The sequence below is a fragment of the Nicotiana tomentosiformis genome, chromosome 3 (assembly GCF_000390325.3).
Source record: "Nicotiana tomentosiformis chromosome 3, ASM39032v3, whole genome shotgun sequence".
NCBI lineage: Eukaryota > Viridiplantae > Streptophyta > Magnoliopsida > Solanales > Solanaceae > Nicotiana > Nicotiana tomentosiformis.
This window is the reverse complement of record NC_090814.1, coordinates 90065568-90093414: the sequence shown is the minus strand read 5'-3', so window position 1 is coordinate 90093414 and position 27847 is coordinate 90065568. Positions and strand designations below refer to the sequence as shown.

The window sequence follows — 27847 nt, the reverse complement described above, 5'->3', positions numbered from 1 at the left end:
TTAGAGTGCTGTTACGAGAAGAAAACGATAATATTAATATGATAGTAGTAGTTATAGTACTACTTAGTAAATAGTGATAATAATAACATATAACAATAATAAAGTCTCAAATTAGTAACAAAATATTTAATCTGAAGTATATGTATGCAAATCCCCGGCAACGGCACCAAAACTTTGATGAGGCCAATGTGTATAGGATTTTTCTGCTCGTACTTTGTCAAATTCTAGTATAATTTATGATATCGTCCCACAGAGATTGGAACATCTATGCTACAGACTTTTAATATTTCAACTACTATTTGAGAGAATCAGTTTGATGAAAAGTGAGTGAGGCTTAAAGCTTGTTAATTACTTAAACAAAAACCAAGAACTTTTGGAAGACTTATAATTTAAAAGAGTTGGGAATCGTTGAATTCAATTGATAATATATTACAATAAAATATCAATTTTTACATGTATTTATCTTAGGAATAATTACTTATTGCTAATACAATTATATTTAGTTCATTAAGAAGTAGTCAATTAATAGCACTCTGTGAGGTTATGTGATTAATTGAGTTAAAACTAGTGACGATTAAATCGAAATATATTTCTTGCTTGAATTGTGCTAAGAGGTAGTAAAAACTTCGTGAGAATATTTTTACTAAAAAAAAATTAATAATCTTGCCTACAGCAATTCCTCCGTGAGAATTAAAACTGAGGCAAGCAAGATTACGAAGTTGGAATAATAGATTACTAAAAATTACTCTCACTCTACTAATTATTCATTGGTTATTATATATCAATTTTGCTTCGTGAGAATTACAAAATTAATATAAGAATAACTTAGAGATAAACTATGTAGAAGTGATAATAATGATTAATTAAAACTATTATTACGGCACAATACAAAGTATAAAAAGAAAGTTTCAAGCCAAGGATGTATTAAACTGAGATAGTATTATAAATATATATATCAAGCTTTATCAACTATCCCAACAAAAGAAGTAGTAAGAAAAACTAATTTAGGAACAAAGAACTTATGAAGAAATATTATTCTTCTAAAAGAAAGACAACTAGTAGGAAATACTAAAGACAAAAGAGAGAGAGACCAAAAAGTAGTTTTCTCCCGTAGGACTCAATGTCTTCTCTTCAAAATTCACACTCTATTTATAGAGTTTTCTTGCCTAAGGTTCTCCATAGTTGCAACTATGGAAATTTTAGGTGCAACTATGACCTTGCCAATTGATTTTTATTCTGCAGAGGAAGAACCATAGTTTCAACTATAGTATGCTAGTTGCAACTATGTAATTTGCTCCATTATTTTCAATTGCCATTGTCGCAACTATGATGTTATATTTGCTTCTTCATTCTCGGTTGACTACTCAATTCCCACTCTTTTTTTGCTTCTTTTCTTCAATTTTCATATGCTCTTCCTCCTGCGAAGTATGTTAGAAAATATGGGAGAACATGGTATATTTATTCATGTTTTATTTAAAATATTTTATATTTACATATAAAAATATATGAATAAATTTTATCCATCAACCACCTTCTTAGCCTCAAACTGAAATCTCTCTATACCCGTTCACAACCACAACTACTATGCAATCACTTAATCTTCCTGAGTCTGAACTCATCAACAAGACATGAAAATCTACTTCATTACACAAATGAAATAACATGAAAGAATCTTTCAAAAACCTTCATAACTCAAGGCTGTATGACACATCCACAGAAATCGAGCATCAAATAGTTCTTTTCACATCTCAAGCAAACTCTTCCTGTCACATTCAAACCATCTGAACACATCCCGTAGTCACTTCCTATTCATCATATAGCCATCCAACCACTCACCGAGCCACCAGTCTCACTCATAGGGACACCACTGGACATAGAAGTCCCGAAGCACATGCTCACACAGCTGAAACTACCGAGCCTAAGCTGCGTTCCAAATCAGGACTCAAGTCCTCTAGACTAGCCCATCACCAAAACATAAAAAATTCATCTCGCACCTCATCCATGGAATCCACAAGCCATCAATGTACAACTGATACCGAGCACTCACGTGCGCATACCAGTGAGTGGAAGGAATTCGAAGAGATACGCTTCAAACTGAATTCCATAGCTCCAAATATGATAAAATGACTGAAACCCCCCCAAAAATAGAGTACTTATAACCACTGAACAGAAACACCCTTCGCGATCGCGGGACATCGTTCGCGATCGCAAAGAACAAACCCGACAGCCTCCAAAAATACCCTACACATTCACGAAACTTCCCATATGAATGCGATGACCAGATGCACCTGCACTACGCGATCGCGACAAGACAAATACGAACGCGAATAAGAAATCTCCAACTCCTAGCTTCTCAACTCAACTCTACGCGAACGCGAGCTGACGAATGCGAACGTGTTGCTCGGGCCTCCAAAGGTACGTTAATGCGGTATAACAGTCGCGAACGTAAAGAAGGAAAAAGTCCAGCTCCCATAATACACTATGAGATCGCGACCCAATCTTTGTGATCGCGAATAAGGCCTGAAAAACCAGAAATCAGTAGTGCCAAAAACATGGAAACGATCTAAAACTCATCTTAAACTCACCCGAGCCCCTCGGGACCCCGTCCGAATATTTCAACAAGTCCTATAACATAACATGGACCTACTCTAGGACTCAAATCACCCACAATAATATCAAAACCATGAATCGTGTCTCAAATCGAACTTAATGAACTTTGAATCTTACAACTTCCAAAACCCTTGCCAAACCTTATCAAATCAACTCGGAATGAACTCAAATTTAGAACACAAGTCTCAAATGATATAACGAAGTTATTCCAATTTCTGAAATAATAATCCGAACCCGATATCATCAAAGTCAACTCCCCGTCAAACTTATGAACATTCCAAACCTTCAAATTGCTAACTTTTGCCAACTAGTATAGAAACCTTCTAGAAATATCCAAATGCAAATCCGGGCATACGCCCAAGCCCAAAATTACCATACAAACCTAACAGAACTATAAAAACTTCGATCCGAGGTCAAATACTAAAAAGTCAAACTTGGTCAACTCTTCTAACTTAAAGCTTCTTAGTTGAGAATCATTCTTCCAAGATTATGCTTTGCACTACAATAAATAGCCTGCAGTAATTGAAGGATATAGTGATATAAGTTGAATCACTGGATTATCAGAAACAAAGTCCACAAGTGGATATGTTTTTACCATTGGTAGATGAGAAGTGTCTTGGAAATCATCCAAACAGACATGCATTGCTCGCTCTATAATGGAGTCTGAGTTTATAGCTATAGATAAGGCTGGAGAAGAAGAAGAATGGCTCTGAAATTTCTTGAAAGATATTTCATTTTTGCCCAAACCAGTGGCTCCTATATGCATACATTACGATAGTCAAGCGGCAATAGGAAGGGCTGGGAGCGTTATGTATAACGAGAAATCTCATCACATACGACGAAGACATAACACTGTTAGACAACTACTCTCTAGTGGAATTATCATAATTGACTACGTAAAGTCAAAAGATAATGTGTCGAATCCGCTCACAAAAGGCCTAAGTAGAGAGGCGGTTGATAAATCATCAAATGGAATGGAACTATGGCCGAGGATAAGTCATTATGGCGGTAACTCTACCTAGAAGACTAGAGATCCCAATATCTAGGTCCAAGGAGATCAAACAAAGTCATTAATGATGGTTCAACATTGTCAAATAAAACTTTGATCAATTCTCGTGTTGAAGACAATGTCCAGTACCAAGGATAAAATATTAATGCTTTTTAACAGTTTTTAAGTTTGATACGGAGAATATCAAATAATGTATCAATGGGATAACACGTTTAGGAATCACCTATGTAAGTGTGAAATGTAAGACGTTTCAAGGAGAATTTTGTAAGGCCAGTTCTCTACGCACTTATGAACCAGGGCGGTGTTCATGGCTGAAATGAATATAACAATGAGAACCAAAGACGCTTAAAGCGTTCATTGTGTGACTTATGGGGCTGTCTAGGTAAATACTAAAGTTCGACGGTTCAAAGATATCAAATCTACCGATTGACCGAGTATATCCGACATAAGTTCTCTATGAAAAGTTCAAAGGAAAATCTACTTATCCAGATGCGATTAATCCTTGCTTGTAAATCACACAGTTTTTCATGCATGCATATTTTCAGATAGCCATTCCCCATTCATGTGGGGGATTGTTGGATTTTTTATCTAAAGAGGTGTGAATGGAAAAATGGAGGGAAAGATTTGGAGGAAAAAGAAAAGTTTGAAGTATTCCTTTTACCAATGCACTTTGTCCCTTATCAGAAAATGGAAAGAAAATCTTTGTACTTATAGAGATAAACATATCTGCTAGCTCGTAAAGAGTTGGGAAGAAGTGGTTCCTCGCGCCGTCGTCGTCGCTCAGCTTCGGCTTCCGATTCGGAGGATTCAAATTTGGATTTAGATTTGGTCAATTGATATGATTGATTGATAATTTTTTGTAATTGTTGGCTCGACTTCAAATTCGGATTTGGTCAATTGATATGATTGATAATTTTTTGTAATTGTTTGCTATAAATACATAGGAGTGGCCTCATTTTTCACCACCGAAAATCTGAAAACTTTCCCCTCTTTCTTCTGCATTTCTGCACTGTTTTTTCAAAGCAAAAACGTAAGCATCAGTGTGGTTTATTGCCGTTTGTTGAGTTCGCCGAAATTCTGTAATTTCCATTGCCGGTATTAAAGAATAGTTATTATATTCTATCCTGGGAGGAATTAATCCAATAACCTTGGGCAACACTGAGGGGATTAAATTCCTTAAGAAAACACAGTTTTCTGTTGGGCTTGGAACTTTTTATTCTTCTATTTCTGAATCTGTTATTGCTTTATTATTGCAGAAATTATTTCCGAACACAGTTTAATAACAGAGAATGCAAGAAAATAAAAATAAAAAATAAAAATTGCATGGTTTTATTGATGAAGCCTTCAAATGATAAACTTCAATTAACTTCTCTTCGTGACACCTATGATTATTCTTTCTTCATACGAAACATCATGATCCATTGAAAATTTATTTTCTCATTATTAATCGTATTCATTTGTGTTTATAGCAAACTTATGCCAATAGTAATTTTTTCTAGTAAAAATATAAATGAAATAGTCGCTAATGTTATAAGGATCGTTACCAAAATTATAGGTAGTTTGAATCAAGTATTGCACTAGATTAAACTAAAATTGTACAAACATGAAACAACAACAAGTACTTAGCCCAAGTACACCAAAAATTTAAAAAGGGTAAGTTATATTTATTTTAAATTCTAAATGAATAAAAAGGTGTGTATTTTTCTTCTTTTAATGTTTTAATGGGTAGTCTCAATATGGAACAGAAAACAATCTAACTGCAAATAAAACAAATTCAGATTCATCCTATGACAAGAAAAATTTCTTGATCCCTGTAATTAATCAAATTATCCATCTGCACCCAGCTTTGTACACTTTGTGCACATAAGCCACAACTTTTAAAAATTCACAAACAATTAATATCAAATCTTATCGAAACTGGTAAAGCTTACAATTGCACTGCAAATCAGGTTTCCACCATTGGTGGATTCCATGAGCTCGTTTGAAATCTGGAGAGGGGCTCAAATTAACAGTAACAAACGCAGAAGGAAGTAGGTGCGACGGTTCCGACTCTTTTCCTATAGCAGTCAAAATAATACTTCTTATTGAATTCTGCGTCGCAATCCGTCCAATTTCCCCAGCGCCAATGGCAACCATCTTTTCCCGATGTTCGAAATATCCAACATATTCCGAGCAAATAGGATCAGATGGATTCACAAACAAATAAGGAACCCATGTAGATAATATAGTAAAATGATCATTTTTATGTGGAGGCTCTGGCCTGTGACTTTTGACGGCAGCAACAAGTCCAGCTTTGACAACACTATGAGCAAAGCGAATTCCATGCTTCAATTTCTCGTTCTTGATTTTCTCTATTGGAAGAGATGCAAATGGTGGATTAAACAAATATGTTTCGAGATGAATGTCCATTTTAATTACCATATCCCTTCCAATTGTTAATGCAATTGCAGAACCCAATGAATGACCTGCTAGCCAAATATCCGAGGGCCCATAATTTTGAACAATGCTTTGTACAGCTTGAAGGGCAATATAGAAGCGAGAGCTATTGTGAAGATTATTGCGAATGACTCGAAAATCCAACTTGTAGTCCTGTGATCTGCTATCTTTTTTGGCAATTGTGCCTCGAAAGGCGATCACATACTTTGGTGGATTCTGATTCTGACCGTGGGTTGAGTAATAAGAGTAGTTGAAATGAGAATTTGGAAATTTGTATTGGAAAATGGCGCCGAAGTAAGATTGGTCTTCACTGTCCACCAAAACTTGGATTAACTGAAAATGGAAGAATTCCCACCAGGGCGGAGCTAGAGCTTTAGGACCTTGTCGGTTTTGCTGGCGGTCACGTTCAAGAATGTACACGCTCTTCACTAAGCTTGCTGCTACGGACCTCCTATGATCTGTATTTTTCCTGTGAATGAAAATGAAAACTTGACTCAAATCTTAAAGTCAACTACATATAACTTTAACTAAAGATAAAATTTTAATTTGTCTTAATTACTAATGCGGCCTAGAATTCAATTAATACATCCTTTAAAAGTTGTAGCAAACGAAGAGTTCATATATAGATCTATTCCAAATTTGAAGAATTATAGCTTTTTTACCTTTTATTTGAAAAGAATCTTAGATTAACAACTTGAACCATCTCAAAGCTAAGCTTAATATATGCCCTTACCAATCAATAGCAGTGAGGTATAATGGACCCGACAGGCTGAATATCTCCCTTTCAGAGGCCATCAAAAAAAGGAATTCCCCTTCTTTTTTAGCTTCGGATTGAACAATTGTGACATGAACTGAAAGCAAAAGCACGCACACATTATAGGCAATTAATTGCCTCAATTCATGCAATGTTGAAATGTTTAGTAGTCCACAGACATTGCAACATCAATTTGCATATATGAATTGAGGATGAGATAATTAAGTAGGATATGTACATCAAATTGGAACAAATGAAACACTAAGTTGAAAACACACAGTTCTAAGAATGAATCAGAATCGAGTGTTGAAAGCACAAAATAAAATAGTATCCAATGATATCTACAAGAGAAGAAAATTACCTGCTATGAAAGAGCAATAGGGTGTGGATTATAATCAAACATACCCACCCCACTTCAAAATCTGCAGGCAAGTTGAGAGAAAGAAAACGTGCAGAAACTACTAGTATTGGAGAAGGAAATGTAGGAGGAAAGAGTGGGCACACCAAAGTCCAAAGGAGATCTTTACCAAGTCCAAGGTTTGGTAAACGCCAAAACTCTTAATAGGTTCCAAACGACAATAAATAAGGACAAATTTTATAAATTAATGTAATAATGGGACTGGTAGGATTAAGAATGTCCAGCAGTACGTCCAATTTCGATTAGCTTTTCATATATCTTTAATGTTTGTCGAAACTCAAATTAATTTTTCTTTAATCTATAATGTTTGTTGAAATTCAATAACCAATGCATATATATTAGTAACAAAAGTTAGCAATAACTTAACCATTTTATGTAACACTATTACTATTTGAAGAGTTAAAAATGTATTTCTTGACCATGACGTTTTCAAATACTTTTTAAATATTTTAACTTATTAACCAATGTAAATTTTTAGTACTTTTGATATAATTTTTCATTAGGAAAATTTTATTTTATTTTATCTTTTTAAATGAAGGGGCAATGAATTCACATTGAATATTAACAAATTTGACCTTCACATACTCCGAATAGATGCAAAATGGGCCCGGGAAAGAGGGGGGGGGGGTGTAATGGGTATACCTGTGAGTTAATAGAATAATTCAAACTGCATTATATTTATTAGCAAGTAATATGATTAAATATAAAGACAAGGGTAACATGACAACTACTGCCTTTCTGACTTCAATCATGCTATCATGAAATAGGTATTTACCTAGGAAAAATATATGCAAGTTGCTGGGTTTTTAATAGTAGAAATTTCCGGAAGAAAACCAGTTCTCTGACAAAACCACATTAAATATATCTAAATTTAGTTCCCATAAAGGGAATATAGTAAAAATATCTAATTAATTATGAAGTCAAACTTGAACCCATAGCTTGAGACTTGAGTAGCTATAACTTGGAAGAAAAACGAAGATAGATTCTTGAGGAGGACGTGGAGCTCCTTTGAATACTCCATTAAAATGCAAAATTGCTAATTAATTAAGCAAAGTCTTGTCACGACCCGGAATTCCCACCCTTGAGATCGTGATGACGCATAACATTTCACTTGTTAGGCAAATCAACGTTAGATGTCGTTATTAATCATTTTTAATAATTCAAATCAAGTGAAAACCAATAAGCTGATTAAACCGAAATAAAATAGATAAATCTGATAAGCGACGATATCCAAATACAAATTCCAGAACTGGCGTCACGAATACACGAACATCTAGAGTACAACAAAATAATAGTCTGAATGAAAGCCTATATGTCCGAATCGAAATAAACAGCTAGAGTAATGTAGAATGGGACATTAAGGCAGCGAACGCTGTGCAACTATACCTCAAGTCTCCGTCAAGTACCGGATCCGAGCAATCTATTGACCGTCGCTAGGACCGACTCCAAAATCTGCACAAGAAGTGCAGAGTGTAGTATGAGTACAACCGACCTCATGTACTCTGTAAATGCCTAGCCTAACCTCGACGAAGTACTGACGAGGCTAAGGCGGGTCACTCACAATAACCTGTATGCAGTATAATAATAATAATAACAAAGAAGGAAAACAAGAAATGAACGTAAGCTAGTTAATTTATGAAAATGAACTCAATCCTTGAATTCATTGAATCCAGAATATCAATCCTCAGAATATAATATAAAAATACTAAAAACTAACACAATACAACAATGAGTACAACAACACAATCCGTTGCGGCGCACAACCCGATCCCACTGTACACATACAATCCTCCCTTATTCCGCCATAACATCATTTATCAATATCAAGAATCACATATAAAATCCGTTGCGGCGCACAACCGGATCCCACCATATCATCATAATCAATGTCGTAATTCTCCCTTATTTTACCATATCACAATTTATCAATAACAAGTATTACGTACACAACAGTTGCAGCGCGCAACCCGATCCCACTCTATCAGGGTGAAAATCATTTACACCCCTCAACTTTGCTTTAAAAATTAAATTTCCCGCTCAACATTGAGCATAGTCATTCTCCCCCCTTTTATGTAAGTTAACTTTTTTAAATACCTAGTTACCCTTACATATCAACCTTTTTTTTTTACTTAACTTCTTAAAAATCATGAAAATTTTCGTTTGTTTATCAAAATATATATAACAAAAGTACATATAGAAAGAAGAAAAATTATTTCTGAGACCAAAAAAGAAGAGTGAGAAATAGTAATTTAAGTAATATTTTCTATCGTGAAATAAATGAGCGGAATAAAAATAATTTTATTTTATTTATAGCAATCAAGGCTCTAATATATATTTGTAAAGTGACATAAAAGTAGTAAAAACTTTATAAACATATTTGAATGTAAGTAATAAAAAAATAATTAATAAAAATATAGATAAATTTATAATAGAATTCTATATAAATAAATGAGTTTTGATCGTTATTAATGAAATAAAAATGGAGATAAATTTTATAACAGAATTCTAAAAGATTATCTATTATATTGTAAATGCATCCTAAATTATAATTTAAAAATTATTTTATTAATGACGATCAAAACTCATTTATCTATATAGATGATAGAGAATAAGAGAGCGAAACTTAAATATATATGTACGCATACGCACATACATACATACATACATACTTACTTACTTAATGCACGTAATATTTAAATAATAATTATAAAAAAATAGCGTTAGATTTTGTAATAAAATTATAAGAAGATTATTTTACTTATAATGCTAATGAACTTAAGTATATCTACACTAAGATAGAAAATTATATAAACTATAGGTAAAATGTCTAGGTTAAAAAATAGAATATTATTCGATATAATATAAAAAGGTATTACATAGATGGAGAATTAAAAATGTCAAGGGCAAAATTGATGTTGCATAGGATAAGAGGGGGAGAATGACTATTGTTCAATGTTAAGGGGAGAGTTTGATTTTTAGAACAAAGTTAGAAGGTGTAAATAATTTTCACCCCACCGTATCATTATAATCAATATCATAGTCCTCCCTTATTCTACCACATCACAACTGCTGCGGCGTGCAACCCGATCCACAAATATTATCAATAAAAGTAATCAATTCAATAGCTCAATTTTACAAGAACCTCTACAATTAAGGAATATGAAAGCAAAGCAAAAAAGGGACCCCGTACTAAAACAAGGAATGCTACAATTAATACAAAAGCAACAAGACAAGCCAAATACATGACAGTTAAAGTGTACAAGTAAGGCAATTAAGGCAAGTAATAATTAATCACGGAGTCATACCAGGAACGAACAATTTAATACAAAGATAATTAATGACAAGTAACAAATTACAGCATAGAAGGCAATTAAAGCATGTAACAAATTACAGCATAGAAGGCAATTAAAGCATGTAACAAATAAGGCATAGAGTGAGATAATTCATGAAATACGAGAAAGACATAGATATTTTGACGGCGTATATACACTCGTCACCTCGCATATACGCTGTTACACGCGTAATTCACATAGCTTATAGTTCAATGGTTCCTAATTCCCTCAAATCAAGGTTAGACCCAACACTTACCTCTCTCCGCAACCAAATCAAAGCTCAACCAGGGTCTTTCCTCTAAAATTCGTCTCCAAACCAATCAAATCTAACCAAAATCGACTTAATATTATTAAAAAATGCTAGAGAAATAAATTACAATAGATAAAGCTAAGATCTTTACACTTTTCCCAAAAAGTCAACAAAAGTCAACCCGGGGCTCGCCTGGTCGAAACCCGGGGCCAATGATAGATTTCGACTACCCATGACCCTACGAGTTCATATATGTTCAATATTCGAGTTCAAATCGACTCTCAAAACTCAATTTCTTATTTTTTAAAAACACAAAGTTTCACAAATTTTCAGTTTGATTCATATGATTTTGATGCTAAAATCTAAGATAAATTGATGGAATAGGATTAGAAATGGATTAGAATCACTCACCCAAAATTTATATATGAAATTACCTCTTCCAAATCGCCTCCTACCGAGCTTAGGATTCCAAGATATAAAAATGAGGCTAAAAATCTCGCCCCTCAGCTTTTTGTCGAGTTGCATATGTCGCAAATGCGAACCCTGCAAATGCAAAGAATCCATCGCAAATGCGAGACATCTCACACCTCTGCTGTCATCGTAAATGCGATGATTTGTTCGCAAGTGCGAACATGGACAATTCGCAAAAGCAATCCTAGTGATTGCAAATGTGAAAAATACCTAGGCCATGCCATTATCGCAAACGTGATTGGTAGTTCGCAAATGCGAACTCTTCAAGCCACTGTGCTCTTCGCAAATGCGAGATCTGAGCACCAACAAAAATCTGAACTCCTATGAACTCTATGAAACGCGTCTGAAACTTACCCGAGCCCTCAAGGCTCCAGACTAAACATCCACACAGGTATAAAAACCTCATACAAACTCACTTGCGCGATCAAAATACCAAAATAATACCTATAACTACAAATTAGACGTGAAAATGTATGAAATTTTAAAAAAAACTCAAGAACATGCAAATTTACAACTGGACGTCTGAATTATGCCAAATCAACTCCGTTTTGCACCGAATTTTGCACACAAATCATAAATGGTGAAATGTAACATATTCCAAGTTTCTACACCGAAATCCGAACCCGGTAGAAACAAAGTCAACCCATAGTCAAACTTGAGAATTTTTCAAACCTTCAAATTACTAGTTTTCATCAAATCACGTTAAATCAAGCTAGGGACTTCCGAATTCGATTTCGGGCATACGTCTAAGTCCCAAATCACGACACGGACTCATCGGGACCGTCAAAATATTGATCCATATTTTTTTTACACAAAATGTTGACCATAATCAACTCAAATGAGTTTAAGGTAAAAATTTACATTTTCTTCTATTTTTCACATAAAACTTTCCGGAACAAGACATGGACTGCGCATGCAAATTGAGGGACACTATATGGAACTAGTTGAGGTCTCAAAATACAGAAATAAAGACTAAAACCAAAGTGACCTATCGGGTCATCACATTCTCCACCTCTAAAACAAACGTTCATCCTCGAACGGACATAGAAAGGTACCTGGACTAGTAAAAAGATGTGGATATCTATTCCGCATGTCCGACTCGGACTCCCACGTGGCTTCCTTGATCGGCTAATCTCTCCAATGTACTCTAACTGAAGGATAACTCTTAGACCTCAACTTTCGGACCTGCCGGGCAATAATAGCCACTTGCTCCTCCTCATAAGTCAAATCCTTGTTTAATTGGATTGAGCTAAAATCTAACACATGGGACGGATCACGGTGATACTTTCAGAGCATGGACGCATGGAACGCCGGATGGACTGGTGATAAACTTGGTGGCAATGCCAGTCTATAGGCCACCTACCCACTCTCTCAAGAATCTCAAAGGGTCTGATATACCTAGGGCTCAACTTGCCCTTCTTTCCGAACCTCATCACACCCTTCATAGGTGAAACCCGAAGCAATACCCTTTATCTAACCAAGAATTCAACATCACGAACTCTACGATTAACATAACTATTCTTCCTAGACTGAGCTGTGCGAAGTCGATCATGAATCATCTTTACCTTTAACAACCGAGCCTCTCCCGGCTCAAACCAATCAACAGGCGAACGACACCACCTCCCGTGAAATGCCTCATAGGGAACCACTCTAATACTCAACTGGTATCTGTTGTTGTAGGCAAACTCCACAAGCAGCAAGAACTAATCCTAAGAACCCTCAAAATCTAATACGCAAGCGCGAAACATATCCTCTAATATCTAAATGGTGCGCTCGGACTGTCCGTCTGTCTGGGGGAAGGGGGGGTGAAATGCTATAATAAACTCAACTCGTGTTCCTAACTCACGTTGTACGGCCCTCCAAAAGTGTGAGGTGAAATGCGTACCTCGATCAGAAATGATGGACACCGGCGCACCGTGAAGTCGGACGATCTCACGAGTATAGATCTTAGCTAACTGCTCTGAAGAATAGGTAACTGTCACTGGAATGAAATGTTCTGACTTGGTCAACCTGTCCATAATGTCCCATACCGCGTCGAACTTCTTAGTCCGTGGGAGCCCAACAACAAAATCGATGGTAATACGCCCCCACTTCCACTCAGGAATCTCCAGCCTCTGAAGCAAACCACTAGGTCTCTGATGCTTGTACTTTACTTCCTCACAATTCAAGCACTGAGATACATATGCAACTATATCATTCTTCATTCTCCTCCACCAATAATGCTGTCGCAAATCCTGGTACATCTTAGCGGCACTCGGATGAATGGAATACCAGGAACGGTGGGCCTCCTCAAGAATCAAATCACGAAGCCCATCCACATTGGGCACACAAATCTGACCCGGCATCCGTAAAACCTCATCATCTCCAACACTAACCTTCTTGGCACCACCGTGTCGCACCGTGTCCTTAAGGACGCTCGAACAAAGAAGATCGGAATACCGTGCAAGCTAGAACCCGACCAGGCTCCGAAACATCTAACCTCACAAATTGATTGGCCAAAGCCTGAACATCTGATATAAGCGGCCTCTCACCAACTAGAATATACGCAAGGCTACCCATACTCACAACCTTTCTATTCAAGGCATCGACCACCACATTGGCCTTCCCAGGGTGATACAAAATGGTGATATCATAGTCTTTCAACAACTCCAACCACCTCATCTGCCTCAAGTTGAGATCCTTTTGCTTGAATAAATATTGTAGACTTTGATGATCCGCGAACACCTCACACGACACGCTGTTGAGATAGTGCCTCCAAATCTTCAATGCATGAATAATGGCTGCTAAATATAGGTCATGAATAGGGTAATTATTCTCATGAACCTTCAACTTCCATGACACGTATGCAATCACCCTGCCATCCTACATCAATACTGCACCGAGCCCAATACGTGATGCATCATAATACATCGTGTATGATCCTAAACCCGTGGGCAACACCGACACTAGCGTCGTAGTCAAAGCAGTCTTGAGCTTCTGAAAGCTCAACTCACTCTCTTCGTACCACCTGAATGGAGCACCCTTCTGGGTCAATCTAGTCAATTGGGCTGCTATGGATGAAACCCCCCCCCCCCGAACCGACAATAATAACCCGCCAAACCCATGAAACTCTAAATCTCTATAGCTGAAGCAGGTCTAGGCCAGTTCTGAACTGCCTCACTCTTCTTAGGATCCACTTTTATGCCCTCTGCCGATGTAACATGCCCGAAAAAGGTGATTGAGTCTAACAAAAACTCACACTTTGAAAACTTGGCATAGAACCGACTATCTCTTAGAGTCTGATGTACAATCCGAAGGTGCTACTCATGATCCTCTCGACTGCGAGAGTAAATCAAGATATCATCAATGAATACGATCACAAAACAATACAAATAGGGCTTAAATACCTCGTTCATCAAATCCATAAATGTTGTTGGGGCATTTGTCAACCCAAATGACATCACTAGGAACACATAGTGCCCATACCAAGTTCGAAAAGCTGTTTTAGGGACATCCGATGCCCTAATCTTCAACTGATGGTAGCCAGACGTCGAATCAATCTTCGAAAAAACTATGGCACCTTGAAGCTGATCAAATAAGTCATCAATCCTCAGTAACAAGTACTTGTTCTTAATAGTGACTTTGTTCAACTGCCGATAGTCTATACACATCCTCATCGACCTATATTTCTTCTTCACGAACAATATGGGCATACCCTAGGGCGATACACTAGGTTTAATGAATCCCTTATCAAGCAAATCTTGTAACTGCTCCTTCAATTCTTTCAAATTCAGCGGGGCCATACGGTATGGTGAGATAGAAATGGGCTGAGTGCCTGGAACCAAATCAATACATAATTCAATATCTCTGTGGGGTGGCATCCCCGGTAGATCTGCACGAAAACACCCCTAAAAGCTCACGCACAACAGGTACTGAATCCATGAAAGGAACCTCCGCACTCAAATCACAAACATAAGACAAATATGCTAGACATCGGTTCTCGACCATACATCGAGCCTTCACATAAGAAATAACCTTGCTGGTAGAATGGCCAGGAGTCCCTCTCCACTCTAATCGAGACAACCCCGGCATAGCTAAGGTCACCATCTTGGCATGACAATCCAATATAGCATGATAAGGTGACAACCAATCCATGCCCAAAATAACATCAAAGTCTACCATATCAAGAAGAAGAAGATCGCTTTTAACTAACATTTAAAGGATTGAACTAAAGGCCTTTTGTGATAGTTTTTTCTCTCTCGGGGCAAGTTTATTAATATGCACCAACCATGGAAAAGAGAGCTCATATTCCATCTCAAAAAGCTCTAATGGCACAAGCAGCTACAACAAAAAGCAACGTAACAAGAAGATCGAAAGATAACCAAGGAAATCATGAAGGAAAATTGAAGGAAATTGGAGAGGAAGTGGGAATCAATGGAACGGTAACCCCGGTTTTGGCCAAAACAATTGAAAACCTAGCAACGCCTTCCCAAATTGCAGAGATTGCATCAACTTTAAAGACAGTGAGACGAAATCAAAGTGAGAGCGATAGAGAATCTACGGTGCCTCTAATTACTACAGAGGTAACACAAATTAGGGTTGGCTCTGTTGACAAGGAACAAGCTATACGTCAATAGACAAATATTGTGGAAAAGCGTATGGAAGGAAGGAAGTCATGGGCCGATGAAGTCGAGGAGGAATTGAATACGCCACCTCCAAAAGGATTAATATGGGACAATTTTAACATAACTAAGATCAACAAAGCTGGTTTCAAGCTGGAATTTGTTGCTCCGGTTGTGCATGGTGAGTCTTCGATCACTGATATAGAGCTGGATGATATAGCAACTGAAATTAAATACTGGAGTTCTGTTGTTGTATGCTATGTATTGGGAGCCCATCCCCCGTTTGCATTAATCAAAGGTTACATCCAGAGGTTGTGGGGTAAGCATAGAATTAGTCAAATTGCTATGCTTAAAAATGGCATCATTTTTGTGAGATTTGATTCTGTTGCTGCTAAGAATGATGTTTTACAAGGGAATATCTTCCATTTTAAAAATAAGCCATTTATTGTCAAAGCTTGGAACCTCGACATGGAGTTCTCCAAAGAGGAAATTCAGACCGTTCCTGTATGGATCAAGCTGCCTGGCCTACATTTCAAGTATTGGAGCCCAAATGGACTGAGCAAAATAGGTAGTTTAGTGGACAAGTGACTCATGGTAGATCATAATACAGAGAAGAAGGCTGGATTGAACTTTGCAAGTCTGTTAGTGGAAGTAGGCATGGATGCAAAGCTACAAGATACTGTAGTATTCAGGAATGAGAAAGGATACCTGATTGAGCAGAAAGTTCTTTATGATTGGAGACCAACTCTATGCAAATTTTGCCATCAGTATGGGCATGACATTGCAAAGTGTAGGAAAAAGAATTATGTGACTGAAAATAAAATAATGGGGGAACAAGATGAGGTTGTTCAATTGAAGCAAGGCATAGATCCTACAGAAACTCAAAAAAAGAGATTGGGGGCTGAGGAGCAGACTAAAAAGCCACATGTAGGGAAATAACATGGAGATACCAACAAGGAGAATCAACCACTAAAGTTAGTGGTGAAGGAACAGAATGATCAAACTACAACAAGCTGGATTATCCCTAAGAGTCAAGCTAGCAAACAGTCTAAGACTCAACAACAGTTGGTTGGGAATAACTCATTTCATGTGCTGCAAGAGACAACTAGCAACGCTGGTAACAAGATTGGCCAAGATGGGAATAGGGGTGGTCTAAATATTCCGATATCTGGGAATAGTTAGGATCATGTGTTGGAATATAAGGGGGCTTAATTCCCCTAATAAGCAGAGGGAAGTTAAATCTCTTTGCAGAAATGAGGAAGTAGGATTGGTGGGATTGCTGGATACTAAGTTAAGAGAAATAAGATTGTTGACATAGCCACTAAAATATTTGAAGGGTGGCAATATATCACTAATCTAGATGCTCATTATAATGAGAGATTATTAATTGAATGGAGACCATACTTCTACAACATTCTTCCTATCAATATAGATGCACAGATAGTGAATTGTGAGGTTAAATACATCCCCACATAGATAACTTGTATTATCTCCTTTGTATATGCCTTTAACACAAAGGAGGATAGGAAAACACTATGGACTGAGTTAGTAACACAAAGAAACAAGAGTGGTTTACCTTGGCTTGTGGTTGGGGATTTCAACTCAGTGTTAAGTAGTGAGGATAGACTAGGAGGGAATCCTGTTACATGGGCTGAAGTTATAGATTTCAAAACCTGCTTGGACACCTGTGGTTTGATGGAGTTAGCACATGGTGGCCAGAGATATACTTGGAATGATAAAGGCTCTGACCAGAGAGTATTCTCAAAATTTTACTAGATGTTCATCAATGCTGAGTGGCTATAAAATATGCCCAGCTGTAAGGCTGTTTACTTACCTGAGGGCATCAGCGATCACTTCCCAATAAAGATTACATTTGATGATAATAGTAGGAAGCCAAAAAGAACTTTTAAATATTGCAATGCATGGTCTGATCATGAATAATTTCTGAGAGTGGTTGAAGTAGAATGGAATAAACAGATAGATGGTTGCAAAATATTTCAGGTGGTATAAAAAATGAAGATACTAAAAAGAGAACTGAAGAAGCTAAATACTCACATCTTCAGGAACATAGTATCTGAAGCTAATGAGGATAGAACTACTTTGCAGAATATCCAAGAGCAGCTTCATCTTGATCTAGATAACCTTGAATTACAACAAACTAAAAGGGAGAAGTATTCAAAAACTCAGAAAATCTTCTTACTTAGAAGAAATCTATTTGCAGCAAAGAAGTAAGGCTAACTGGATAAGGCTTGGTGATGAAAACACCAGGTATTTTCATCCAGTTATCAAACATAGGAAGTTGAAACAAGCCATCACACAGCTGAAGGATGCTGCAGGATGTATGCAAACAGAACAGGAAAACATAGCCAAGATCTTTGTGCAGTACAATGAAGACCTTTTAGGGAAAGCATATGAAGAAAGAGTGAATACTTTTAGAGGATTCCTCAATAATGGTCCCTTGTTGACAATTGACCAGCAACTAAGGATTTTGGAGCCTTTCACCATTGAGAAAGTGAAGAAGGCAGTGTTCAGTATTGATATCAATAAGAGCCCTGGGCCGGATGGCTATGTGAGTGGCTTCTATAGAGCTGCATGGAGCGTCATAGGCAAGGATATCACTGAGGCAGTACTGGAGTTCTTTCAAACTAGATAATTGCCGAAACAAATCAATGCCACCAACATTGCCCTTATACCAAAGGTGACTAACCCTCAAAATGCAAGTCAATTTAGGCCAATTGCTTGTTGTAATGTGATATATAAGGTCATCTCAAAGCTGATTTGTTTGAAGTTAAAGTAAGGTGTGAGTCAGATAGTTATTGAGAACCAAGCAACATTTGTACAAAGCAGAACTATGGTTCATAATGTGCTAATATGTCATGACATTCTCAGGCACTATAATGGAAAAACTACCCCTGGGTGTCTTATAAAGATTGATCTCAGAAAAGCTTATGATATGGTGAGTTGGGAGTTTGTGGAAGAAGCACTGCTAGGGTATGGTTTTCCAGTGAGGTTTGTTAGGCTTGTGATGGAGTGTGTAACATCTCCAAAGTACTCTATAATAGTTAATGGAGAGGGACATGGCTACTTTGATGGTAAAATGAGACTGAGGCAAGGGGATCCCATGTCTTCCCTTTTATTTGTATTAGTCATGGAGTACATGTCTAGAGTACTCAAGTGTATGAGTGACTTACCTGATTTCAAATACCACCCAATGTGTAAGCACCTAAAGCTTACACATTTGGTTTTTGCTGATGACTTGATGATATTTTGTAAAGGCCAAGAACAATCTGTTAGGAAAGTTATGGAGGCTTTAAATCACTTCACTAGGGTCACAGGATTGATAACAAACATGAAGAAATCAAATATCTTCATAGCAGGAGTAGATGTCCATACAAAGGCAACTTTACTAAGCATCACTGGATTTTTACTAGGGACTTTTCCTATAAGGTATTTGGGATTGCCACTTTCTCCTAAAAAATGGAACAAACTAGAATGTCATCAGTTGATTGATAAGATTACTCAGAAAATTCAGAATGGGTATGCTAAACAGTTATCCTATGCTGGAAGGTTGCAAATCATCAATGCAGTGATATTCTCTATTCGCAATTTCTGGGGTGCTGTATTCATATTGCCTCAAAGTGTCCTGAAAGAGGTAGATAAACTTTGTAGGGAGTACTTATGGGGGGCACTGAGGAGAAAAAGAAACCTCCACTGGGTAACAGTCATACTACCTTACTGAAGACGCTCGAACTGCCTGCGATAATCCTCTCTCAGAGTGAAAGGAATAAACGTCTCTAAAAATAGCTGTGAAAATTGATCCCAGGTAAGTGGAGGTGAACCAGCTGGTTTAGTCAACCTATAATCTCTCCATCTACGAGAGAACATGAATAGAATGGTTCAATTATTAATTATAGAATAAAATCGCACGATAGAGAAGGAAAGAAATAAATTTTTTCCTAAACTCCATAGCTTCTGGAAGATAAGTACAGACGTCTCCGCACTGATCCCCTGAATCTACTAAGCTTGCTCAAGACTCGTGAGACCTAGGTAACCTAGTGCTTTGATACCAACTTGTCACGACCCGAAATATTTATCCTCGGGACCGTGATAGCGCCTAACATTTCACTTGCTAGGCAAGCCAATGTTAGATGTCGTTATTAACCATTTTTAATAATTCAAATCAAATGAAAACCAATAAGCTTGCTAAACTGAAATAAAGTAGATAAATCTGATAAAGCGGCGATATCCAAATACAAATCCCATAACTGGTATCATGAATACACGAGAATCTAGAGTACTACAAATAATAGTATGAATGAAAGCATAATTGTCTGAATCGAAATAAATAGCTAGAGTAATGTAGAAGGGGACTTCAGGGCTGCGAATGTTGTGCAGCTATACCTCAAGTCTTTGTCAAGCACCGAATCCGAGCAATCTACTGACCGCCGCTAGGACCGACTCCAATATCTGTACAAGAAGTGCAGAGTATATATGAGTACAACCGACCCCATGTACTATGTAAGTGCAGAGCCTAACCTCGACGAAGTAGTGACGAGGTTAAAAAATTTGACTCACAACAACCTGTTCGCAGTATAATAATTATAACAAAGAAAGAAATCAGGAAATGAAGGTAAAGCAGTTAATTTATGAAAACGAACTCAATCTTCGAAATCAGTGAATCCAAAATATCAGTCCTCGGAATATCATATAAAAATGCTTAAGACTAACATAATACAACAATGAGTATAACACACACAATCCGATATGGCGCGCAACCCGATCCCATCGCACACACACAATCCTCCCTTGTCCCACCATAACATCAATTATCAATATCAAGAATCATATATAAATTCCATTGCGGCGTGCAACCCGATCCCACCATATCATCATATTCAATGTCATAATCCTCCCATATTTCACCATATCATAATTTATCAATAACAAATATTACGTACACAACCGTTGCGGTGCGCAACTCGATCCCATCATATCATTATAATCAATATTATAGTCCTCCTTTATTCCACCATATCGCAACCGTTATGACGTGCAACTCGATCCACAAATATTGTCAATAAAAGCAATCAATTCAATAGCTTGTACTAAATCAACGAATGCTACAATTAATACAAAGGCAACAAGACAAGCCAAATACATGACAATTAAGGTGTACAAGTAAAGCAATTAAGGCAAGTAACAATTAATCAGAGTTATAGCAGGAACGAACAATTTAATACAAAGATAATTAATGACAAGAAATAATTATTTTGACGGCGTATATGCACTCGTCACCACGCATATACGCCATTACACACGTAATTTACATAACATATAGTTCAATGGTTCATAATTCCCTCAAATCAAGGTTAGACCCAATACTTACCTCACTTCGCAACCAAATCAAAGCTAAACTTAGGCCTTTCCTCAAAAAATTGCCTCCAAACCAATAGAATCTAATCAAGATCGACTTAATATTATCAAACAATGCTAGGGAAATAAATTATAATAGATATAGCTAAGATCTTTATATTTTTCCAAAAAGTCAACAAAAGACAATTCGGGGCCCGCCCAGTCAAAACCCAGGTCCAATGGTAGATTCTGACTACCCATGACCCCACGAGTTCATATATATGATTAGTTTTAAAATTCGAGTCCAAATCGACTCTCAAAACTCAATTTCTTATTTTTTAAAAGCTTGACAAAGTTTCACACATTTTCATTTTCATTCACATGATTTTGATGTTAAAATCTAAGATAAATTGATAGAATAGGATTATAAATGGATTAGAATCACTCATCCAAAATTTGTAGATGAAATTCCCTCTTCAAAATCGCCTCCTACCGAGCCTAGGGTTCCAAGATATGAAAAAGAGTCTAAACATCCCATCCCTCAGCTGTCCAGTCGCAGATGTCACAAATACGACATTTGCAAACCCCGCAATTGCGAAGAATCCATCACAAATGCGAGAAATCTCACACTTCTGTTGTCATCGCAAATGCGATGATTTGTTCGCAAATGCGAACATAGATAATACGCAAAAGCGATCCCAGTGATCGCAAATGCGACCAATACCCAGGCCAAGCCATTATCGCAAATACGATTAGGAGTTTGCAAATGCGAATTCTTCATGCCACTGTGCTCTTTGCAAATGCAATGATGAAGCTCGTAAATGCGACCAATTTCTCGCAAAGGTGAGATCTGAGGACCAACAAAAATTTAAACTCCTATGAACTCTCCGTAACGCGTCCGAAAGTCATTCAAGCCCTCGGGGCTCCAGACCAAATATCCACACAAGTCTAAAAATATCATACAAACTCCCTCACGCGACCAAAACAACCAAATAATACCTATAACCACGAATCGAACGTCAAAGAAACTGAAGAACATGCAAATTTACAACCGGACGTCCAAATCAAGTCAAATCAACTCCGTTTTGCACTAAATTTTGCAGACAAATCATAAATGGTGAAATGAACCTATTCTAAGTTTCGATATCGAAATTTGAACCCGGTAACAACAAAGTCAACATTTGGTCAAACTTGGGAATTCTTTAAGCCTTCCAGTTACTAGTTTTCAACAAATCACGTTAAATCAAGTTAGGGACTTCCGAATTCGATTCCGGACAAACGTTCAAGTCCCGAATCACGATACGGGCCTATCGGGACCGTCAAAACACTGATCCAGATCTGTTTACATAAAATGTTGACCGTAGTCAACTCAAATAATTTTGAAGGCAAACACTACTAAAAAAATAGGTTTTAGCGACAGACAAATTCTGTAGCTAAATAGGAAAATCCGTCACTAATCTCATTTAGCGATGGATTAACAACGAATTATCAAAAAATTCTACTAGCTACAAGCGTTTTAACGATAGATTAGCGACGACGTTCGTAGCTAATTCCAGTTTTTTTGTAATGAAAATTTCACATTTCTTCCATTTTTCACATAAAAACTTTTCGGAACAAGATACGGACTGCGCACGCAAATCGAGAAATATTAACACATAGTTAGTCAAGGTCTCGATACGCGGAAATAAAGGCTATAACTTAAAATGACCTATCGGGTCATCACACGTCTATGTACTGTCTTATAGGAGCTAGTTGAGGTAAACTCATTTAGCTTAATCTGATGTAATATACCATGTGTAATCTTTCTTCGTTGTCTTCGTTTTTTTTTTTTTTTTAAGAAACCAAACGATTATGCAATATTTCTTCTTTTTCTTCGTTTTTTTTATTTTCTTTCTTTAAGATACCAAACGAGTGAAGAAAACATAATTGCATATCTATTTGCTTTACAGCCATACTTTCCAATCGATGGGGGAATGTCCCAGCTACTCCTTAAGTTTAAGTAATGAATAAAAGATTCAGTCGTCGATTGTTAATTACAATTTTGGGTAAATAAATAAATGATCGAATCATCTTTGTGTTAAACGACAATGTTATACTAGTCGACGTTGTTGCCGGCCACGAAGTTGGCCATCACCTTTTTGTTCTTACAAATTGCTTCCACATAGTACATTGAGCTAAAGTTTTGTTAAATATCGTAAATTCAACTCCCTTAAAAAAACATTCTTCTTTCCATCCTTTTTAGGTAGAAATACGAGTTTAAAAAGCTAGCTGTCCCTTGTTGAGAAAATAAACATGAAGTGCAAAAAACTAGCAATGTGCAGTTTGAAGAAAACAAATTGGGAAGAGCATGGAGGTGCGCGAAATTGAACACCGTACCTCTCTGATTCACCCCAATTCTCATTCCACACGATTTATTATCTTTAGGTTTTATAAGGTAAAACTTATATGTACGGCATGTTTTATGCCAAATTATACTTATTTATCATGGTTAAGTAATAAATTAAAGTAAAAATAAGTATTAATTAACTATAATTTAGTGACAATTATATGTGAAAACATATCATGTATTTATTGGTTTGATATAAATACTCGATCGATGCGAGTAAGTATTTACTACCTTTTATATGTGTGTGTCTATTAATTAGTATATACTTATGTTTCCGGCCACAAGATTTCAACCATCTGGTGCATGCATATCCCTTTGCTTGTTCTGCCACTCTTTAACTAACTCATACAAGTAGCCTTCACATTTTGCAAGTTCCTCCCGGATAGGTGAGACAGTAGATCAATCTCATAAATAGTCATAGCTAGTTCGTTGTTCTTTTGCCTTTAATTGCCCATAACTACAAAAAGCACATAGTTTTACGTTGTAAGGAATGTTAGGGAAATATAGTACTCCTATACCTGTTTACCTAAACAATGAGTGACAATTAAATTTGTATGTGATTTACGAGATACGTGGTTTAATTCAATACGAATAATTAAGAACAATAGGTAAATGGGTGAAATACAAAATAAATGATCAAACCAATCGCAATGTAATGGCCAAGCCTAATCTTAGATTGAACAGTGGAATTCGTCCTCGATTGAACCCTCGATACAAGCTCGGTCGTGAGTGAAGAAAAAAACAAATGAATAATTCCTTGAACAATAGCTAGAAGACAAAAGTAAACTTTTATTGATTTGATTTGCGTGTCACCATATGTCAGAATAAAGAACACCTTCCCCTTTATATAGTAGTAGAATTTCAGTCTTATACAAGTCTTAAAAAGGTAAAAATCTTCCTTTTCAGGTAAATGTTTATCTACAGTTGATATTGAATGCGATTCATGCCGTAATATCCGGTTGAGAGTGAATATTACGGCTTCCTGCTCGTCATGCATAACCGTTCACTGCATCCCCCGAGGTCCAGAAGCTATACTTGGCCCGGGTCCGATCCGTCATTTCACCGTGTCCGATCTCAGGTACATCGTTCATTCTTCCCGGGTTTCGATACGAGGGGCTCCTCGCCTCGATTATAATCACTTCGAGTCATGCTTACCCTTTGTTCCTTCATGGGGGAATCGAGGAGAACTTTGACCCCGATATTACCTGTACACAGATAGTCCCCTCATTTATCGAAGAGTAGATTTATCGAAACGATGAGAAGCGATGAATTAACCTCGGTTCCTTCTTCCTTAAGCTACAATCGATTTGACTGGTCAGCGAAACATCCCATTAGTCGCGTCATTCTGACTTCAAACACGTGTTAGCCGTCGATTGACCGTCCTCGAATGCGAAATGTCACACATTGATTACCCTTTCTTTATAAAAGCTTCGACCCCCTTTTCACCTTTTTACTTTCCGATTCCAGAGCTCCCAATTTTACCCTCGAATTCTTCACTTATCTCTAACCCCTTCGAACCTTCATCCATTGTTTTCCAGATCTTCATATTTTTATCTTCAAAATTTCATACTCCATATTCAAATCTTCAAGTCAGATCTTCATACCTTCATCCCTATCTTCAAATCTTCATCCCCATCTTTAAACCTTCATCCTTACTTTCAAACCTTCATATTTTCAAGAATTCAATGGCAAAAGCTTACAAATCCATGCCTCAACCATCCCTTCAAATTTCAACGTGGCCACGGATGCTGAGCCCCGAAGCCTCCATTGAAGAGCTTCATCCTCAAAGACTGTTCCATTGAGAACGACTTCAAAGTCGAGAAGGCCTCCAGTCAACATGACTGAGGTGAGGGAGTATGAAGGTACAGATGCTCTGTTACTGAGGAGACACTCCCCACAGTTTGGGTGGACATCAAATAGGAGGGCAAGGAAGTGGTCGTACCCTGGCCCAACGAAGACATTACTACTCACGTAGAGGGGAATCTAAGTATTTACACTTACCCCTTCACGCTTGCCCCGGTGGACCCTATAATTCTTGGCTTCAGCAAAAGGTATAAGGTCTGCCTTGGGTAGATTCACCCGTACTTTTGGAGGATTCTAATTCTCCTCTGCCATTTTGTCAACAACACCGAAGCACCTCAGTTTACCCTTGATCACTTGCTTCATCTCTACAGTCCCCGAGTCTTATGAGGGGGGTTGATCAAGATCGTTCGTCGAGCAAACAAGGCTCTATTATCGAGCATCGATGAAGTTTGAGATTGAGGTTGGCAGGAGAGGTTCGTTCGGGTGAAAACTGAAGACCTCATTCCTCCCGAAGTCTTATCGTTCCCTGAAGAGTGGAACTTATCTCGTAAGTTTTCTCCCCTTCCTAAGTACTTGGCACATCTTTTTTTCTTTTGCTAATTGCCTGTGTCTATAGTTGTGAAGAGGTCTCCCAAGTTCTTAATGCAACTCCCCGCTTCATGGAGTGGATCGAGGGGATCTGTAAACAAAGGTCTTATTTCGAGCGCGAATGGCACAAGCTTTCAAAGGGCAAGTGGGAGGACCGTTCCCATGGTGAGTCTTTCCCCAAAAAATTCTATTTTCATACTTAATTTTTATTTCTACTAAGTCTTTTTCCTTTCACAGGTTTTCCCAAGACCATCGAGTTTCGACCATTGGATGAGGATAAGGCCCCGTTTTCGCTTGATGAACCCTCCGCTTCGAGACAGCCCAGAGCTGCTGCAAAGGAATAGAAAAGGAAGAAAAAGAGGAAATCCTCTAGCTCCCCGGACGCCGAGGTCAAGAAGAAGAGGGTAGCCGTCCGAGTGAAGAAAAGCAACAAAAAGAGTGCCAAAGCCAAGACACCGGACCCCGATTCACTCTTTTAGCTCAGGGATTACCCTGAGGATGATGATCTAGAATTCATCGCTCATGGGTCAACCATCAACGAAGGAGAATAGGCGGTAACTAGAGAAGGTGGCGAGAGGCCGATCCCTCTCTAGCTCAGGAGCTAGAAAGAGAATCAGAGGCCACTGACTCCCGAGAAACCGCCCCTACCCTAGAGGAAGTAGCCGGTGTTATTGACATCGCAGAGTCACCGTCTCACAGAGAGTCTGTATTCGACGAGGCTCAAGACGATAAAGAGAAATTAAATGAGATAGCACGGGGCGCAGATGACACCCTCAACATGTTTTTCGACGGCATGGATATGAGCGCGTTGGAGGATTATTTCGGGATTGGTCACCTGGAGATCCTAAAAAAGGACGTGTTGTTGGGAGCAGGCAACTTGAGCTCGAGCCCGAAGCTGGTGAGGCAGTTTCCTGCTCTTAGTGTGGATCCCGACTGCAAAAGATCGGTCGTGCTTACTATCACGGCGGACGCCAGGGAATTGTCTGCTCTGGTGGGTATGGCCAACTATTTTCATTGCTTGGTGACCGAGAAGGACCACGCAAAGATGAACGATGTATGAACATCAAGCCTCTTCAACGAGGTACAACATGCACTGAACCGGGTAAGCTGTCTATTCCTTGTGCCCTTTGTGAATCTTGCTTAGTCCCAGCATGCTCTTACGATCTTATCATTTTGTTTTTCAAGCTTCGGTGCTCCACCATGAAATCTTCCTTCGATCTCAAATAGAAGTTAGCCAGCTCGAGTTCAAGCTCAAAGAGCAAGTCCGGCAGAAGGACATATATAGGGTTCTTAGCGAACAAAAAGATGAAGCCCTCAAAGATTTTTCAATTCTCTGAGCCGAGCTAGAAAAGGCACAGAAGAAGGCCTTATCCGTGAAGCGGGAGATTATGCGTAGTGACTAATGACGTAACCTCACAGTTCCAAGACAAGATAGACTTGATTGACCAGCTTTGGGCCCAGATGAACGAGGGCAAAGTTACGGCTGAGGCGCTGAGAAGTAGGATGGACATACTAGCTTCGTAAAAGGAAGCTACAAAGGAGGAGTTAGCATCGGTCATGGACCAGCTCCGGGTGGAAATGAACAAGGACGAAAAGTGATCTCGGCTAAATGACAAACTCCGAGCACAACTACATTCAGCTGCCTTAGAACAGGATGCCCTTGGGCGGGAATATATTGCGCTAAAGTCCAAATTGGAGGCAGCCTCGATTGATTCCTCTAAAGTCGAGGAAATGCTGGCCCAGTATAAAAGTGATATGGAGATTGCCGAAGCTCGCTTAAGTATGAAGATCGAGTATGTAAAGCCGTTGTCCTGGAGGGAGACCCTCGGGAAAGTTC

At 37.9% G+C, this 27847-nt stretch overlaps 1 protein-coding gene across 2 annotated transcripts; it reads right to left on the bottom strand.

Moving 5' to 3' along the window:
* Positions 1-5407: 5407 nt before the first annotated feature.
* Positions 5408-7344, bottom strand: LOC104096694 (GDSL esterase/lipase At4g10955-like). Of its 2 annotated transcripts, XM_009603109.4 has the most exons (3): positions 7171-7344; positions 6789-6906; positions 5408-6524 (listed from the first exon to the last, which is right to left on the bottom strand). In XM_009603109.4, the coding sequence occupies exons 2-3, from the start codon at positions 6848-6850 to the stop codon at positions 5528-5530; spliced, it is 1059 nt and encodes a 352-aa protein (XP_009601404.1). In that variant the 5' UTR covers positions 6851-6906; positions 7171-7344; the 3' UTR covers positions 5408-5527. The 2 variants fall into 2 exon arrangements, with proteins under 2 accessions (XP_009601404.1, XP_070053340.1); XM_070197239.1 differs by lacking the exon at positions 7171-7344 and having other exon boundaries at positions 6789-7163.
* Positions 7345-27847: the final 20503 nt, after the last annotated feature.